Source organism: Belonocnema kinseyi, chromosome 7 (assembly GCF_010883055.1).
Source record: "Belonocnema kinseyi isolate 2016_QV_RU_SX_M_011 chromosome 7, B_treatae_v1, whole genome shotgun sequence".
NCBI lineage: Eukaryota > Metazoa > Arthropoda > Insecta > Hymenoptera > Cynipidae > Belonocnema > Belonocnema kinseyi.
Window position 1 is genome coordinate 103,150,784 of NC_046663.1, and position 19,985 is coordinate 103,170,768.

The 19,985-nt window shown below is 30.0% G+C and overlaps 2 protein-coding genes across 2 annotated transcripts in view; one reads left to right on the top strand and one right to left on the bottom strand.

The window, feature by feature from the left end:
* Positions 1-4,019, top strand: part of LOC117175806 (PDZ domain-containing protein 2-like) — a 261,442-nt gene extending 257,423 nt beyond the window's left edge. Inside the window, exon 11 of the mRNA XM_033365556.1 lies at positions 1,838-4,019. Within this exon, the coding sequence (XP_033221447.1) occupies positions 1,838-2,007 (170 nt within the window). The 3' untranslated portion in view covers positions 2,008-4,019. The remainder of the gene's footprint in view (positions 1-1,837) is intronic.
* Positions 4,020-9,582: 5,563 nt separating this feature from the next.
* The window catches only part of LOC117176590 (calpain-B-like), a 40,499-nt gene continuing 30,096 nt past the window's right edge, over positions 9,583-19,985 (bottom strand). The window contains exons 8-13 of the mRNA XM_033366843.1: positions 19,377-19,414; positions 19,099-19,228; positions 13,503-13,634; positions 11,864-11,991; positions 11,581-11,776; positions 9,583-10,980 (exon numbers count right to left, since the gene is read on the bottom strand). Coding sequence (XP_033222734.1) covers positions 10,895-10,980; positions 11,581-11,776; positions 11,864-11,991; positions 13,503-13,634; positions 19,099-19,228; positions 19,377-19,414 — 710 coding nt within the window. The 3' untranslated portion in view covers positions 9,583-10,894. The remainder of the gene's footprint in view (positions 10,981-11,580; positions 11,777-11,863; positions 11,992-13,502; positions 13,635-19,098; positions 19,229-19,376; positions 19,415-19,985) is intronic.

The following is a 19,985-nucleotide window of genomic DNA, read 5'->3' on the forward strand; positions in this document are numbered from 1 at the left end:
GGGGTGCTTGAGTCCCCAAGCTCCCTCGAGGCTACGCCACTGCTACTACGGCATGCCTAGACTCTTCCCATTCCTATGCCCATGCTACAATAGGGTAGTTGAAAAATGCATTGCAAAATTTGTTTCGCTCTAGCCGAAATGTGCCAAGTTTTTTTAGGGTTTAAAGAGGACTGTCGACGAAATAAAAGCACACTAATAACTTTTTATTTTAACTTAGCCCCCCCACCCCCACCCTGCAGCGCCTCAAATATGACCCAAAAATAAAAAAACTTCATTTTCACGTATTGTTGCTCATTTTTAGCCATTTTTTGCCGCCTTCTTTATATACATAATGACTAGTGGACAATTTGAATATTTTCCATGACTAACCATATGACAAAAAAGTTGTTTAAGAAATAAATATCAATTGATTGCGAGTATTTTGTCTGCCGATATTAATAGTCCTGTTTAAAGTTAATACAAATATCATATTTTTAAACATTATATTACAAATAAAATTTCTAACGCTACGGGGTATCGAACCAACATAAGCTATCCCTAAATCTATGGCCTAACAGTCGGGAGTGCTAGCCACTGCGCTAAATCGACAAGTTGAAACTCGATGAAAAAGCCATCCTCATAAGCTAGAGTTCCGAAAAGTTAAAGTACCAAATTTTAAACTCTCTTTTTCTAATTATTTATTATGATACGGCGTTTTTTAAATGTAAAATACACGAACTGTTAACAGGAATATCAATAAAATAATTATTAAATAAATCATTTAAATCGATTACCATTTTTATTCGCGTAATATTTTGTTTTTTCACGTTTTAGACTACTTTAAAACTTTTTACAATGACCGGAAATTTAATTTTTTATTAATATTTAAAATTTTTCATAAAAGATAAAACTGAGATTTTTTTCTTTAGAAAAGCAGGAAAAAAAATGTTTTCGGGACAGGTGTATTTCAAAAAAATGTTATCGAATTTTTGTCAGAAATTCGCTGTTTGCAAGTCTGAACTCATAAAGCCATAAAATTTGTGACGTCAACAAAATTTTCACCCTTTGGACTTTGAAATTTGAATCGTTGATCCGTGAGGGCAACCGAGCTGGGTCCCCTGCGGGGACCCCTAAGGTACATCCATATTGTGAGAGTTCGAATTTCAGAAAAGTGTCATTCAATTTTTGACAGAAAATAATTATTTGTAAGTCTGAACTCATGAAACCTTAAAATTTAGTAGTGAAATGGGACAACTCTGACCTAATTTTTAGAAATTGTGTAAATAAACAATAACTAATTTTCTAAATAATTACATAATGTTTTTTTAAATGACCAACTATTACATTTCAATCAGAAAATACGATTATTTTTCAAATTTTTTTGGGAATAAATAATTTTTTAAATAAGTTACATTTATTTAAACGATTAAATATTGTTTATAAAGCCATGGTATATATTTAAATTGTCTATTAGTAATTATTTGTTTAAAAGGGAAGAGAGAAATATGCTAAAAATTAACAATAATACGTAAAAATGTAGTTTTTTATTTTTGGGTGATATAGTGCGCGCTGCAGGGGGGTGCGAATGTGTTAAAAATAAAATTAATTAGTATGTTTTTATTTCGTAGATACTCCTCTTCAATTCATAAAAAGAACTTGGCAAGTTTCGATGAAACCCTGGAGCATGAATTCAATTTTTCGAAAATCAAAAATTTCCCTATGTTAATCAAATAGAAGTAATTCTCCTCCCCTCATCACCCTCACTTTCCCTCCGGGGATCCTCTATTTTGTCTGTTCGGAGTCACGAAACTCTGAAAATGAACACCACGTGAATAATTAATATTTTTTTCTTTTACAGGAGGTGCAGCCGAAAAAACAGGTGCTCTAAAAGCCGGTGACCATTTGCTCGAGGTGAATGGAAATGATGTAACGAGGATGTCAAGGATAGAAGCTTGGTCCCTGATGAAGAAATTGCACGATGGGGAAGTGAATCTCCTAGTCAGACACCCTGCCGCAAAGTCTTCGTGAATGGTAGTCAATTTTTATAAATAGGCATATATTGTTGTATGCTAAAGACAAGTGAAGTAAAGATAAGTGAAATGGCTGAATAGCTTTATCCCTACTTCGAAACGAAAGCTTTCAGTTTTCCCAGGTGGTAAATTTCTGTTTCATTTTTAATTGATTGTAAAATATGTACTACTGTCAAAGAAAACTGATCTACATTAATTATAAGCACTTACTGGTGCTTAAACATTACGAATATCCTGCTGCCGTTTATCTGTCAGTCTCGATTTTCCATAAACCTGACATTGGTTAATTGTTCGTCAGTTAAACTCAATCGTAACGAAGAGCGAATTGGATTCGATTATTTTTTTGGCAATAAGGCGTGCTGTTTTATATGATACGAAGTATACGCATTCCTTGTCGTGCAGTCTAAGGCTAGGCAAAGCCAAGCTACGAAGAAACCAAAATGTAAAGGTATTTAAAGATTTGCAGGTAAAATTAAAATGATTTTTATAAATTAGACACTTTTACTAAAATCTGGTAGAAACTTTATAACCAATGTTATTGAATACAATTCTGAGAATTCTTTTTACCATTTTCATTTGATAGGCATAATGATAGAGTAAAAGTATAAAGTATGTAAAAGTATCAGCCTCTTTTAGAATTCACTAAGAGTCAAATTTGACTTTCGATATTTTTACAAGCGACTAAGTAAACCACGATTGCCTTCGACGAAGAGACAATATGACTCTATTTTTCTATAAAAATGATAAAGAACATTAATGATGCTGGCAGTGCAATGTAACAAAGCAGAGTTTGTTCCGACTGAAAATTTTTAGTTTAGAAAAATTGATTTAAAATTCTAAATTTTAACATCGCAATTTCTGGTAGATCTAACCGTCAGAAATCTAATTTAGGAAGTATTTTTATTGATCAATATTTATTAGTAAAATCTATTCGATTTAAAATTGGTTTTTAATTTATTTGTTAAAGAAGGAACGGATTCTTTTGAAAAAAGCACTCCTGAGAAAATATCTCCCTAAACTTTTAGACAGAGATACCACTTCCCGTACTAATCATGTAAATAGTTTGAAGAGAAAAAGTGCGAATGCGTGATGCGTAATTTGGTAAAGAGTGAAATAGAAAGCAGTGACATAGATAATATAAAAATGTTGTTAATATAAGAAACTATATTATTATTGGAGTATTTAAATGAAAACCGACGTTTACATATATATTTGGATTCGCCTTTGTTGTAAATCGTGCTGTGATACATGTGTGTGGCAAACATTCGGCATAGGGCTTAACTATCATTAGTTTCAAATTAACTCATTTAGTTCAATACTACAAGCTAACATAAATAAGTTGAATTTTTATTTACTTTTTGTGTTCGGTGTCTGCTGTTATGTATGCCTCTCTAAACTAAATGTTTTCTACATATTGTTGATTTGTAAAGCGAATTACGCTCGAGTGTAGCTTCTGATAATAATAAACCACTTCAAATAGATAATATATTGTTTTCTGATCATTTTTCACAGTAAATATTCTATATAGAATTCCAACCGACAAAAAAATATTAAAAACATCATCAAAAAGTCGGGACTTCTGGCCATTCCCGTCCACTTACGGATATCGCCAAGAAATTCGAATTCGTGAGAAAATGGTCAGAAATCGTTAGAACTTGAGTTCAATGGATAACCCTTTTATTTAGGTTGCAAGAATAGAATGTCATAAAATCTAATTCCTTTTATATTTACCAGGTCATTTATATTATTTATTTATGCCCACTCTTTTTACTTAGACATTTCATAATTAATACCTTATAATTGTCTTACAGCAGATAATCATTAATTTAAAATACTAATGTACGTAAAATAATTGCTTAATGTAATTAAAAGTCAAGATACGTTACGTGTTGATATTTTAAAATTAGATTTGATAATTCTACTTATATTTGTGCTTATAATTAATGAGGATCTACAGTACAATCATTATCTACTGTATGGTGGTCTCCCCTACACTAAAGTGACTCTAAAGGTGAATCTGAAAATGTTATCCGTTGAACACATTCCTTTCTCTGAAAGAGATACTTCATATTTATCCTAACTTTAAACTTGTTAGGAATATTTTTAGGTATCTAAAATAGTCGGAGCCCGTAGATTTTGAATTTTGAGCTTTTGATAATAATTTCATGCTCAAATTGGGACTTTTCTGAATACTGTTAGGTCTAACTTGCCTCTAAGCTCACATTTAACTATTTTGGGATGATTTTTTGTGTGTATGTATAATTTTATATTTTGTAATCATAATCATATCGTGGCATCCTCACTTATAAACATCATAATTTGACTACGAAGCTATTTCCAGCCTAATTTTTCTTCTGCATGGCTTTAAAGAGTATAAAACAAACTATTTCTTAAACAAGAAGAAAATTTTAAGTAAAAAATTTGGTCAAAAATTCAATTTTTTTTTATTAAAAAAAAAAATGTTTTGATAGTCTTAAAGTGCATTAGAGGGTATGCGAAAACACTATAGAGCTCCCAAGTATCTCTAGTTGGCCGCACGTGGCGCCGCCTGATGGTGTTTTTTCAAACGGGTAGGTGAGTTGAGTTGAAGGACCACATATAGCTGTATGTAAACACGCCAAAATTGAAATAAAATAATTCATAAAATATATAATAAAAAGTGGTTATTATAATTTAAAGTGGTTTTCAAGCAGTAAAGGTTGACATTTTTCAGAAAGAAAGCATTGCTAAAGGTATAGGTTTAGTAAAAAGTCATATGAGCAATAAGGTGGTCCAAAAATACATGGCAAATTTTTTTGCATGCTAGAGGGCAACGATCCCCCCTCTATTTTATTCCAAATCGGAAAAAAGAAATTCCCTAATTTTTTATTTTTAAATTTTTTTATTTTTCAATTTTTTTATTTTAATAGGTGCCGGTTTTGACTTGAAGTTTCCCATGTAAAATGCATGGGGAAAAATCACTTTTTTTAGTTTTTAGAATAATTTTTTAAGGCTTGAAAAAATGTGACGGGAATTCCAACGAAGAAATTCATCCATTAGACATACGGGTTGGACACCCCTAACATACCCCCACGAGTACCTGAAAACTACCCTTAAAACAAAAAATGTAAATTCTTCATGAAATCGACCTTTTGAACAACGTATTCTCGCATTTTTTAAATTAAAATGATTAATATTGGTCTAGTGGAATATTTATTATCATTGGTTTAATAATTTTCAACTATTTAAACAAATGGAATTTGTTTCAATAATTTTTTTCCTTAAAAATTCGACCCCCCTCCCCCCCCTAAAAATTATTACTGTTAGTCTAGACAAGTATTTATTAACATTTTTTCATGAATTTTTTATTATTTAAATAACTGGAATTTGTTTAAACAATTTTTTTCGAAAATTCTTTTTTTCCTTAAAAATTATTACTATTTTAAGTAAAAAAATACGAGAATACAGTGCTCAAAGGTCGTTTTCATGAAGAATTGACAGTTTTTGTTTTAAGGGTAGTTTTCAGATACTTGTGAGGGTGTGTTAGAGGTATCAACCTCATATGCCTGATACGTAAAATTCTTTGTTGGATAATTCTCAACAGGCCCTTATACTTTCCCGTCACATTTTTTCAAACCCTAGAAAATGATTCCAAAAACTCAAAAAAGTGATTTTTCCCCATGCATTTTACATGCGAAACTTCAAGTCAAAACCGGCACCTGTTAAAATCGAAAAATGAAAAAAATAAAAATTAGTGAATTTTTTTCGGATTTGGAATGGAATTGGGGGGATTGTTTCCCTCTAAAGTAAAAAAGGGTTTTTGAGCCACCCTAGTGAGCAATGTGGTCGAGCAAATCGACGGAAATTTTCGTAGAATTTGTGGAGTTGTTTTGCGAGAAACTCCAGGAGCAGGAAGTACGAAAAATAGGACTAATTTCTACAATGTTACGATCGAGGTAAGAAAAATTACTTATTCATTGTTATACTTAACCTAAAAATTGCATCATTTTAGCGGGAGTATTTAATACAAATTTCGCCAATCTACGTGAGAATCGAAGTTGCCTATCTGTCTATAAGTATAAAAATAATTAGATTTGTTTAAAATTTTATTTATTTGTTTTTAATTTTTTGAATTATTTTAATTTTATTGAATTCCAATTTAATTCCTTTGAATTCCAACAAATTCCAATAGATTACTTTAATTCATATTAAAATCTATTGCATTAGATTAAAAGCTATTGAATGTCATTGAACTTCCTTGAAATACCTTTACTGGTTTCCGTTTAAGCGTTGAACTTATCTCTATTTCAAATCAGAATCTACGTTAGGTTCCATGGCGTTCCATTTAATTTCGTTGAACTTTATTTATTTACGTTGCATTATATTAAATTCCGTTGAAGTAGCAATCACTAATTTACAGAGTCTATACAAAGTTCAAGCAATTATGAATAATTTTTTTCAGAGATTTTTTTCGAATTCCATTAAATTTCATTGAATTTTATTGAATTCCATTATACTCTACTAAATTTCATTGCATTCCATTAAATTCATTTTTTCAATTATCTTTTTTCATTTATTTTCTATAAATAGCGCTGAAACCCCTAAAATTTTCACACTCTTCTCCATGCTAACTGCACTAAGCGGCACAACAACTCACCTTGCCGTCCTAATTTTTCGCCGTCTGATGGCGCTGCCAAAATACTTGGGAGCTCTATAAAAAAAAAGTTCCTGTTGCTAAATCCCGTTGCTAAATGGTAAAAAAATATATAATTTTGGTGGGAACACTTGATGTATTCTGTCCTATATTCAACATTTAAAGTTTTTATTTTTATTCTTTTTCATTGACTTACCTGCGGTCCTAGCCGATAAACTACATGTTAGGTTGCAAATTTCATATTTTCAGGAATAGTCGTGCTTATCAGAAATGGTCAGTAAGCTCAGAAATCGTCAGAACTTCTGGCCATTTGTGGCGATTCCTACGTTTTTTTAGTAGGGATAATTATGTAAAATAAATTAAATTCTATATGAAACAAATGCAAATTATCAACTCTTTTTATTTTACTTTAAAATTGCAGAAGCGAATGCACAGTAGATATACCTTTAGGAAAGTGTGTTATTTATAATATTACATTATTATCAAAGTTATAAGCGGGCTCAACAAGAGCCAATTTTCAAAAAAGTTTATAAGTCCTCAGTCAACATTTTATTACCTCAATTTTAAAATATCGGAGATTAATTATGATAAAACTATCTTCCGCTTATTTTTTCTTAACCTATAAGCAAAATAAGGTTAAATGTCTGAAAATAAAAATTTAAAAGAAAAGATAACTTTAATTTTACGGCGTTTTTGGTAGAACTAATTTCAGTGCATAATTTAAAAACGTAATTGAAGAAAGCGATACCAAAATCACTAATAATGTATGGAACTTTGTCGTGCACCTACAAATTTGTTTTATTTTAATCTCGAAATTAATTCAGAGATATAATGGATATTTAAGATTTTTTCTTAAGTTTGTGTCGTGTCAAAAATTAGGTATCTGGAAAAAATTGTCTATGACTTGAAAAAATAAAATGATTTCATCAGTCATGTATGTATTATGAAGAAAACATTTTATAACCAAATTTAAGACTTATGAGAAATAATTATTTAAACAATATTTGTTTTAAATGGATTTTTTCCTACCAATCATTTTAAAATTGTTTAATTATAATAATTCTACACTTATTTTTGGCGAAAAACATTCCCTAACACTACTGTTTCTAGTTTTGAAAATAAGTTGAAAATTTCACCCCAAAAATAATCCATTATTTATTTTAATTCAAGCATTTTTCAAAAATGTGTAAGAAGCTATATTAGGAAAAAATTAATTACAGTGAAACACTTCAATAGCCTTCCCTAAGAATTGAAGCCGCGCAGTCAAGCATGAAAAAAACAAAAGTGGAGCGGGCTAAAATGAGTTAGTTCACACTCAAGGTCAGCCCCAAAATCGGCGCTACCCTATTGAAAATTCCTATGTAGGTTCCTATATAGGATCCTAAATGTTTCACCTATAGGTGCCACCTATAGGAAATTAAATAGGATCATATATAGGTGCCTGTATAGGGCACTTCCCAAAAAGGAACTAAATGGTACCTAACTAATGGTACCACATTAATGGTACGTATGTGCTCCCGGATGACCAAAAAAACTTCTGCGCAGCCGTAGGTGGCATAGAATACTACTGCGCATCCGGATATGGTCCCATACAGAAACATATACAGGAACCTAAATAGGATCCTTCATAGGATCCGATGTCATTTCCTATAGGTGGCACCTATAGGTGAAACATATGGGTTCCTATGTAGGATCCTATATAGGAATTTTCAGTAGGGTATCATTTTAAGAATAAAAAATAATATTAATAATAATGCCATTTCGAATCAAACGCATTAGTATTGTAAATTACAATTTTTAAGACTTTGAAAAAACGTTTATTTTAACCATGTTTTCGTAATACAGGGAAACTCTTTTATACCCTACTGAAAATTCCTATATAGGATCCTATATAGGAACCTACATAGGAAATTCCCCAATAAGGTATCTAATGGTACCTAACTAATGGTGCCTTGCTAATGCTACCCAATTGTATGTATGTCTTTAGGTGCTCCTGAATGACCAAAAAAACTTCTGCGCAGCCGTAGGTGCCATATAATACTAATGTTCATCCCAATATGGTCCCATACAGAAATATATACAGGATCCTATGTCATTTCCTATAGGTGAAACATAGGATCCTGTATATGTTTCTATTTTCATTGACGATACAGAATAATTTTAATAAAATAATCAATATCATTTTCTGTTAAATATCTTCATACATTGAAGGTTGATTTTTGCAACTTAGAAAATTTAATCCTGAAACAATATCAATTTTATCAGGGATAAAATATAATAGGTACATTTTCAGTGTCCGAGCAGAAAACATTAAAAACAGAAAGCAGAATTGCGTTAAATCTTGATTCATATTTTAAGCAAAAACAATTTAACTCGTTATTTTGAATTGTATGTTCTGGTATTTTTCTTTTCATGATTGTATGAGTCTATTTACAAATAAAAATTATTACTTTTAATAATAATTGAATGAATATCAATTTTCGTATTCTACTTGCTTCATGGAACAAAACTTGTTTATTAATCTTACATTTTATTTTTATGTTTATTAATACACCGCATCTTTGAAATATTTTCTGGTAAGAACAGAAAATATTATTTCGCATAAAGGCTCTCTTTTTTAATACCGTAGTACACTTTTTAAATAAGAATATTATTTCGAAATATTTTTGTTCAAAAAGTGTACAGTTTTTGTAGTGAATTTTTTTAGTTTTCAGTAATTCAATTGAAGTTATTCTTCTATTTTTATTGTATAATTATTTCAAATTAAACTTTAGAAACCACGTTACAATCGCATTATTTACAAAACTGCAGAATTGTAAACTTTTAATTTAAAATGAAAGACAAGAAATATTTCCCAAAAATGTATATTTTCAAAATAATAACTTTTTGATTAATACAAAAAAGCATGGGTGATTTACATTTCGAATAAAAATAAATAGATACAAATAAATTTAATTTTATAAAACAATACTCTACAATTCTTATCAAATATATAAGTACATGTGTTTTACCTTAATGTGTTTTACCTAATTATATTATCGACGCAAAAACATTACGGAAGTCATTAAATCGGAAAATAAAAAACGATATTTATTCACAATATAAGGATGAAAACTAAGAGACATATGAGAATGTATTTAAAACACATTATGATCGAAAGAAAAAATCAATTAAGTGACGATGAATGTATAAAATTAATTAAATTTTTATTATACTATATATTGTATATATACTAATTATTGATACAAAGAAAAAAAATCTATTCGATTTGAATTTCAAATATATTCCCAATTTATACTTATTCTGGATCACATAATTATATTAGCGCGTTATCCATTTCTCAAAGCTACAGAGAAAAGCCAAATTTTTAATTTTATTAACTTCATGACTAAAATTACAAAAAATTAAATGCAATATATCTTTGAGTATAACTCTGTGTCCTAACTTTTTCATAGTCAAAAACTGTTTAATTTTTGTATAAATCTGAAGTTAATATTAAATTCATTGATTATTAACGTCATTAGCAAGGTTAAAATAATCTTTTTATTAGTTAATGTCTTTTTGACAAACTTTCGATTTTAAATTCTTTCAACACTTTCTTTGTAATAAACATATGATTTGTAGTCATGAAAATATAATGAATTATGCCATATATTAAAAAGCAGTTTTTCTTGGGTTTAGACATGGATTCGGCATACAGACTGTTTGAGTATATACGCGTGAGATTCAAAACTTGAACACTTAGGACTAGAAATATATTGAATTTAAAACTTCACGTCCAAATATTCTCGCTTCTTCCTTCTCATTTAACTTTATATCTACCTAAAGATGTGCGATGGAAGACAGTTCAGATTTAACTACAGAAGTGTGATATATATCGAGTTAGAAACATTTTGTTGGTTTAGCATATAATTTCTTGCCTGTGTGTTTAATGCACAGATAAATCAACTCCATCATTAAATTATTTTTCAATAGGAAAAGGCCTTCATGTGCAAAAAAATAGTTTTCTTCTTCAAACTTCTGTCGAAATTTACTGGAATATCAATATTGCGAATGCTGAAATTGTACTATCTTTCAATTTTCAATCTATACTTTCTTTCTCATCGAAACCTAACTTATTACTTAATGCGTCAATAATACGTATTAGAAATTACTTCAAATGGTTCAATTTAAAAATAAATTGATTCAATTAATAGGTGTACGTTTTGCGAGACATTTCGTTGCTTATCCTCGTCCATTTGTGTTCATCAATTTAGCAATATAAAGTTTTCTCGACCCATTCTTCCATCGTAAAAGTTGCTACGTTCGAATGATCCGGGTCCCTTTCACGGAAAATATCTTCAAAAATGAACATTCTTAATTATTGTACAAATATTTAATTCGTTATTGCGTTAGCCAAAGCATTTTGAGACAAACTTCTTAAATTGTAAATGATTTGAAGCAACATTTCAAACAACTTGATCAGGGTTGACTGTCATTTTGGAAGTCTGGATAATTTTGAAAAAGTAGGGGTATAAACGTCAATGGCAACGTCCGGTTTAAAAGGTTCAATAATTTGAAAATGTCAGACTAAATAAACACAATACGTTGTAATTTCAGTAAGGAATAAAAAAATCTTTGAATTTACGTCAGATAAAAATTGATTACATTTTCCAGTCAATTTTGAATTGCTTGGAAGGCAGAGCTTATATTTGTGTGTACCTGTGACGTGCAAATAGTCGATAAGAGATTAATATGCGTTGTATGAAAATTGGTCTGGAAAATCGGGAGTTTGGTCTAGAAAATCGAGATTTCGGTCTGGAGAATCTGGAAAAGTCAGAGAACATGAAGTAGCAACCCAACAAATGAGTCAAATTAAAGCACAACATTTCAAGCAAAAATTCAGGATAAAATAAAAATGAAAATGAGACTTGAGAAGCAAATAATTGATTTACGTACCAATCATGGTTTTAAGACGGACAGCACACATAATGTAATCATCGAAAGCAATCATTCCTTCCTTAGTACCGTAGCGGTGTACTAAAATATTCAGGATGTGATTATTAAGCCTGTATCCTGCACTGTTTAAGGCTTGTCTTAGTTCAAATGCACTCAAATAACCAGACCCATCTCTGTCGTAAAGCCTGAAGACTGCCTAGAAATGATCATCATTTTTGGAATCGAGTAAAGGAAAATAGGAAATCAAAATAAAGTTTTAAGGTTTAAAAAAAAGAAGCCCTACTCTCCAGTTTCTTATGTCGTTCCACAAAGATTTAAATTCTTCAAATCCAAGTTTTCCTGAATGGTCCACATCCAACATTGCAACCATACTTCGGCAAATATCTTTACTGAATCCTTGATTGTGCATTTCTGAAACAGGAAATTGTTCATTTTTAAAACTGATCTTTTTTTAAAGTGTATTTGATATTAGTAGAAAGAGTGAAAACAGAAATATATTAATCTTTTGTGCAAATGTGCAAAAGCAGACAAAGCTTTTATTAATTGTGACAAGGTATAAGTTGGTGTACAGGATTTAACAGTTGTTTTAAGGAAAATGTTAAACTAACGACGATGAATAAATGAAATTGTTTCTGCCGTGCGTGTGTACGAAATTACGACAATTAGTGCGGACAAAAACAAAAAGGGACTTGATAAAAAGCGTGGTCTTATATTAATAATAAATACATAAGCCCGAAATCTCTTAATTCATTGCACAAATATAAGTTTTGGGAAAGATTATAAAAAAATGTTGATAGGTTAGAATTTTACGTATGTATGTCCATAAATTATATCAGCGGGACATTTTTTTCAATTTGAATTCTTTAATTATTTAAAGTCAATAAACTTGACTCAATATGCAATTCTATATTATAATTTTGAACAATTTTTAATTTGGAAACTCTCTTAATTTTTTATTTGGTGAACTTTAGATCTAATTGAAACTTTAAGACATTTAACATTTAAAATGTCAATTTGTAAATTAATCCGAATTAATAAATATCCTGGAAAACTTATTCATTGAATGATTTTTTTACATGCAAATTAAAATATGTATTGATTCTTAATAAGTTTTTACTTTGAATTTCCACTTTTGCTTTGAACATAAATTTGGCTTAAAACGAATTTGTATTTGAAGTTTTAAATTTGACGAATGTTTTATTGTTTTCGAAATTGAATGATATAGAAAAATTAATTCCTTCAATTTTAATAGAGTCCACGCTTGAAAATATTAACATTCAGAAAGTCTAAAACTGGGAATTATTCAATATTGGGTGTTTGAAACTTTGTACGCATTCAATTGAAATATTAAAAAAATGTAATACCTAACATTTCTACGGCTTTTAAGTCGAAAAGGTTCAACTTGAACCTGAATTAAAAATGACTGACTGATATTGAAAATATATTTATTGAATTCAATCTGTCAACATTATTAGCCGCTTTGACATTTAAAGATCTCAAAATTTAAATATCTGAATTTAATAAACTTTCAAGTATGGACCCATTTTAAAGGAATGCTAGCCCTAGCGCTATACTTGATAAGTTAGTTTACGTAAAATTCTGTAGTACTAGTCATTGCCCACTATGAAATAAAAATTCAGTATCGAAATAGTTTAAAAAATAAATTACATAGTTTTTAATACTCGTTTCCACATTATTTAAACCAATTGTATACCTTCTTTTATCTTCTTTTCTTTCTTTCTAAGTTAAATCATTTATTGTAGCGGTGCTTTAAACAATACTTTTTCCTAAAACTCGTGGTGAAAAAAAATCTAAATACAAGACAAACTCGCTGAAGAAGGTGTAAACAAATCATGTGCCAGATTCAATAGTTCAGTATATTCTTTTTTTCTTCTTATTTAGTATCTGCAAATATGCCTTACCTACAGATTTATTGTATTCTTCATTATTACAAACAATACCACACAGCAAGGAGATGAGTGTGTCGATGAAAGAACCGTTTTCCAGAGGGGTATCATGTGCCTCACTACGAGGAGGTGCCGACTGTGGTAACTCTACTCGTAACATACAGCTACATGTTAGGATTTACTACTAACATACATGCGTTTGGGTCGCACAATTCACATTAAAACAATAAAAAATGAACAAAAAACAAGAAAATTAATAACAAATATAAACCAAACCTGAACATTCTTAAAAGTTAACCATTTTTGTAGAGATCTATGTCGAGATTTTGACAAGAATCTTATATGCATTTTATATACAATATTTACATACTATGATGTTGTCACAGAAAGAAAGAAATACTTAAGTAATTTAAGTAGACCCAAATGTATTTATGTACCAAGCTCATGTACATGGTCACATGAAAATAAAATATCTTTTTCTAACTTTTACTTTTTACTTATAGAATAATGATTCATTTTCTAACAGTATTTTAATTTATTATTATTACGGATAGAGAATTTTTAATAGAGAACTAATTGTAAAGATTTCCGTGAGATTGAAATGGGACATGATTAAAGTACAACTTAAGAAGCACTTCTTAATTGCTAAAAGTAATTAAAATGATACCTTAGAAAATCGTGTAACCATGCATGTGAGCAGATTTCACTTTACATTAAATAGCTTAAGGAAGATGATGAAATATAATGATTATGAGTTCGTGAGTTCTAAATGAAGTGCAGGAGTGGTATTAGTTATTAACTATCTATTTATATTTCATTGTAAAAAGCATAAATCATTTCGTTTTCTAAAGCAAATGCAGAAAAAAAAATTTAATACAGATAGACTGGGCAAAAAAGAAATATTTTTAGCAACAGATGATAGAGACAACTATAGAAAAAAGCGTTTTTATAGTTAAAAAGGCAAATAAATGAGCTAAAAAGAAACAGCGGTTTTTCGTTACTAAATTAAATTAATTATTAAGTAATGACATGCAACTAAAAAATAATCTATTGTTTAATTCCTAAACAGTAAATAGAAAGAAATCCATTGTACCTAATATAAAAAAACGCCCTAAATTAACAATAAAGTTATATATAGAGTAAGGCGAAGCGAAAACAAAAAATTTTTTTTTCAAATTCGAAGTGGGTCCCGCAGTTTGATACCCGAATCTCCCACAAAAAAATTAGAGATAAAAAATATATATTTTATGTTCGTGTATCCATGATAAAACTCAAAATAACGAATAATAGCGAATTCTATATTAAAACGGTAAGAAATCAATTTTTTAATACATGAAAATGGTTCTAAAATTAGTACTTACCACTATAATTATTTCTTGAAAACTATGCAACAGTAAATAAATTCTTCTATATTGTAAATTGCCATTAAGCTTAAAAAAAGAGGAAAATCATGTTTTACTTGATAAAATGATATTTTTATTATTGGTAACGATTATTTGATTGGCGGAAAATTGATGAAATTCTAAAAGTGAGTCTTAAGAATTTGTATTTACACCTATAATTATTGTCCGAAAGCTACGCAGAAATTTCCATTAAATTTAAATAAATTGCTTAAGCTGATGATTTTTTACTATTTAAGACTACTTTTTGTGCATAAATATCGTTTAACAGCATAAAAAAATGGTTCTGAATCATTTTACTTTTAATGTGAAATTAGTAGTTGTTATTGTTATGATTATACGGTGTTATTGTTCGATTGGATTGTAGCCTTAGGAAAGTGTAGTCCTAATAGATGGCAGCTTATGGAAAGAGTATTTGCTACTTGAACAAGTGTGGGCATTTTAAACTCAAAATGAACCCATAAAGTTGAAAAATGAGTCGCTGGGACATATTTAATTTTGATCTTGTAAAACCCGCTTTTCGAAAATAATAAATTATTGACCTAGAAGAAGGGTTTGACAATATGGATAGAAGTATACTTTTGGAAGTCATGGACGCGGTATATGCTCATGGCATAAGGTTTATGACAGAGTCAATCGAAGACTTGCAAAGATTGTTGAGCAATCTGAATACAAGCATGAAGAACATGAGCCCCAAAATGAACGTAAATAAAAGAAAGATTATTGTGTTTAAAGGAAAGGGAGAGAAAACAATGTGCAACATTGTCTTAAATGATGAAAGGATAGGACAAATTGATAAGTACGTATATCTTGATAGCCTATTCACTAGTGACGGAAAGATAGACAGGGACTTAGATAGGCGTATAAACGAAGTTAAGATGGTTATGGGTAGAGCAGGACGCTCAATCTGAAGTAAAAATATATCAAGTAAAGCTAAAAGGGCAATACATAAATTCTATATTTATACCGAATGGGCTGCATAGTAGTGAGACGTGGAGCTATCAATAAAAGGATAATAGTCAAATTAATGCGATTAACATGGAAGTTCTGCGAATGCTGTGCTAAAAAACACTGATAGACAAACTGAGTAATGGGATAATCCTCAGGGAATGTGGTGTAGAGGAGACGCTAGTTGACATATATGAAAGAAATTCTTTGACATGGTTTGGACATGTTGAGAGTATAAAAGATTAACGATTAACTAAACGAGTGTATCAAGGTAAAGTAAATGACAGCGTGCCTAGCGGAAGACCGCGGAAAGAATGGTTCTAATGTGCTAATGATATCCTAGTTAGATGAGACATAACCCAGCAAACATAGGTACAGAACAGATCTGTAACTTTTCTCGAACAGAAAAGAACGTGTTCTAGAACAGGTTACGAACATGCGAGTAACTATGTTATCCCGAATACGCTGTGACAATTCTGTAACAGTTATAGAACGCTGTGACAACCGATCTGCAACATTTTTATAATAATCCTAGAACTCAATTACAAATGTTGTGTAACAAATCTTTAAAAGTTCTAGAACGCTGTGACAACCGATCTGTAACAATTCTAGAACTTTGGTACGCTGCATTGTAAAAAATCTAGGACAATTCTATAACAGTTCTATAACAATTCTATAACATTTCTAGAAATATTATTCATCAAATATGGAACAGTGTTACATACCCCTCACAGCAAAAGGATATCCCGGGATATTCGATTTGACCCCATTTATGTCCCGGGTTATTCCAAGGATAACCAGTCGGAATATCCTGCGAAGCGGAAATTCTGATATACCCATGGATATATTTTGATCCGGGATAGCGCGTACACAGTGCCGACTAACAAAACTTATACGTCCGAGATATCCACCTTAGGGATATTCGCAAGGGTTAGCTCGACCATGGTGTTAGCGAACTAATTTTCATTCCTAATTTGTTCTAGAACACACTTATAGCAGTGTTCTAGAACTTCGATATAACACTGTTACGGCACAGTTTTAAAATAAACTTGAAACAAATATTATAGAGCGTCAGTGATCAGTTTGTTCTAGAAAAATTCCATAGCTACTGTTACAGAACAGTGCTGTCACATGTTTCGAGAACAGTTCTGTCACAATTTTGTTATAGTGTTCTAGAACACTGTTATCTTTTTGTTCTAGAACAGTTCGGTCACAATTTTGTCAGTTTTTAAAACGGTGTTACCTTTTTGTTCTAGAACAGTTCTGTCACAATCTTGTAACAACTGTTATAGAACACAGTTCCTTTTTTGATCTGGAATAGTTACAAAACGTGTTTGCTGGGAAGAAATCACAGAAAAACGACAGCTTCCATAAAAAGATGCATGGTCGCGGGGGAAACTAAAGAGGTATGCTAGGACAGAAAAGTGCGGCGACAAATAGTTTATAAAAAGAGCGTCAATCTAAAAATCTATTCCCCTTCCTTTTAGTAAGTCACGTTTTCCCCGAAAGGGAAATGACTTCATGGTATAATAATAAACTTGGCGAGTGCCATAGGCGCACGTGTTATACTTTTTCTTCGATCATGAAAAATACCCACATCTGGCAGTACTAGGGATTCACTCGTAGATTCAATATACGTCCTAGTATTATCTCGCACTCAAATCCAAAATAATAATTTCGATGCACACTTAAATGATATATGATATTTTGTATATGACATTCTGATATGAAATATTTTTAACTGTTTGTAGATACACTACCTGTTTTCGCTATCCTTAAATCTTTCAATAAAACACAATGTTGTCTACTACAGTTTTTATAGAATTTTTTACGCCTTCTTCGTCGAAAGTTTTGAAATAATAATAATAACAATTATTATTATTTGTATTGAATTAGTTAAAAATAGTAAAAATAGTTAGTATATCTATATAAAAGAAAAAATTCATCTTCTCTCCCTCGGCAAATATTCGTACAAGTAGAAAATATTTTTTCCCTTGAACTAAACAATCCAATAGGAATACAATTTTCCAATGTTTCGGTAAAATCGTCGAGATTTTATTTTCTTAGTGAGAAAATTTGGGAAACAGTGCCAATATATGCCAAATATAAGCAAGAAGTAGTAGAAATCTTTCTTAATTTTTACATCTTCTAGTTACACATTACAAGTAAAATGATTCAAACATATTTTGTAATGACATTAAACTTTAATATGTACGAAAAAGTCTTAAATGCTCAAATATCATGATTGTATATCATTTAATTCAATTTAATGGCAAATTACGTTGTATAAGAATATTTTTAATATTGCATATCTTTCGAAAGATAATTAAAGTTGTAAATATTAATTTTTAGAACCCCTTCCATGAATATAATGATCTTTATTTATTAGAAAAATATAATTTAATCAAATGAAAACATGATTATTTTCTTTTTTAAATGTTAACGACCATTTAAGATTTTTGCGGATTTTTTCATTGCTTCTTAACAAAAAATTCGATATTATTTGTTATTTCAAGCTTTATCCTGGATTTTTACGAATATTTAACTGCAAAAATGAGAGCGTAATCTATTTTTTCAACTTTAGGAAAAGGAATTTATAAAGCTAATGGACTTGAATTAAAGTTCCCTTTAGAACCAGAGGCAAATGTTTATTTTACAGAGCAGCTAAAGATTTTTCCATTTTTTTCTTGACATTCTTTGTTCTCTATTTAAAAAATTCCAATTTCAATGAAATAAAAAATTGAATAAGGAACCATTTAAAACTGCATGGAAATACTGGAGGGGGGAGCGGTCCTTTCGTGACAAATTCTGACGTAGGAGGCAACGCAGAATATGAAACCACATACGGAACATATAAATGTGTATAACACCGTTTTGCCATTTATTTTAGGCGATTATCAAATGAAATCAAAGACAACATTTTGATCTATGTAGGAAGGGGGGGGGGGGTGTTCATATTTCTGGCGCGACCCTGGGGTCGCAAGCTTTGTATGATGATCTGAGACGCAGAAGGAGGGAAGTGTAAAAAATATTCAAAATAATTTGACGTAGTTTTTGAACGGCCCCTAAGTCAAAATTATTCAAGCTAACAACTAAATATGCAAATGAAATTGAATCAACCTAATCAATGAAGACCAGATTAAAAATTGATAATAGGAACATAAAAATATTTCTACTGATTTAAATTTAAAAAATTGTATCTACACAATCAGAATTTTGTTATTTTATATAAATGCTAATACCAATTTAAAAAAGTAACTTACCTTTACGCATCGCATAGTCAAGAATTTCTTTCAATTCCATCCAGTCCACTTCCATATCGTCTCCAGCAAGTTTTCTAAAGAATTCTCGTACCTTATCTTCGCTTCTATCTGGTTCTGGTTGATCTTTGACCTTTAGAAAATCATAATCAAATGATACTTTAAATTTTTTGAAGTTAGTATTTTTAGTGTGGTTAGAAATGAATTTTGTTTGCGGGAAATTTTGCATGCAAAATAAGGATGGGTTTATGAATAAAGTACATTAAGCTCTTTTTACTTACATCGTTTTCCCCATAACCCATATCATCAACTTTATTAACTACTTAAAAGAAAAAAGCCAAACTACATGCAAAAAAGTTACGTTTTATGTTACTGATACCATTTTAATTAGTGAAATATACTTTGTGTGAAGAGTGTGGCAAAAATTTGATTACAACTGAGACACAATGATTAATTTATTAGTGAGGAATCAAGATTTAAGTTACTGGTTACCACAACCGCTATAATTATGAATCGTATGCCCCTGATACCTTTTCCAATGTTATAAATATTATAACCTACAAGTCGTTTTTAAAAATTGGTAGAAATATCAAAAATTAGAAATTGTCTTACTGAAAATATTAAATAACAAATTCGAGTTCATAGATCAAGAAAGTTCAATTTATAGCATAATGACACAATTCAAAATTTGTGGACAAATTTTAGCATCTTATATTATTTTTTAAATAATTTTTTAATTATTATTATAATATTATATTATTATAATATATATTATCTTATTGTATTAAAATCAAGTAAATTTGTGCAATGTGAGTTGGCATGCTTTTTCAATACTAGTGATCGTAAATATGACAACGCGCATTTTTTTAAATGTCAAGTTTGAATTTGAT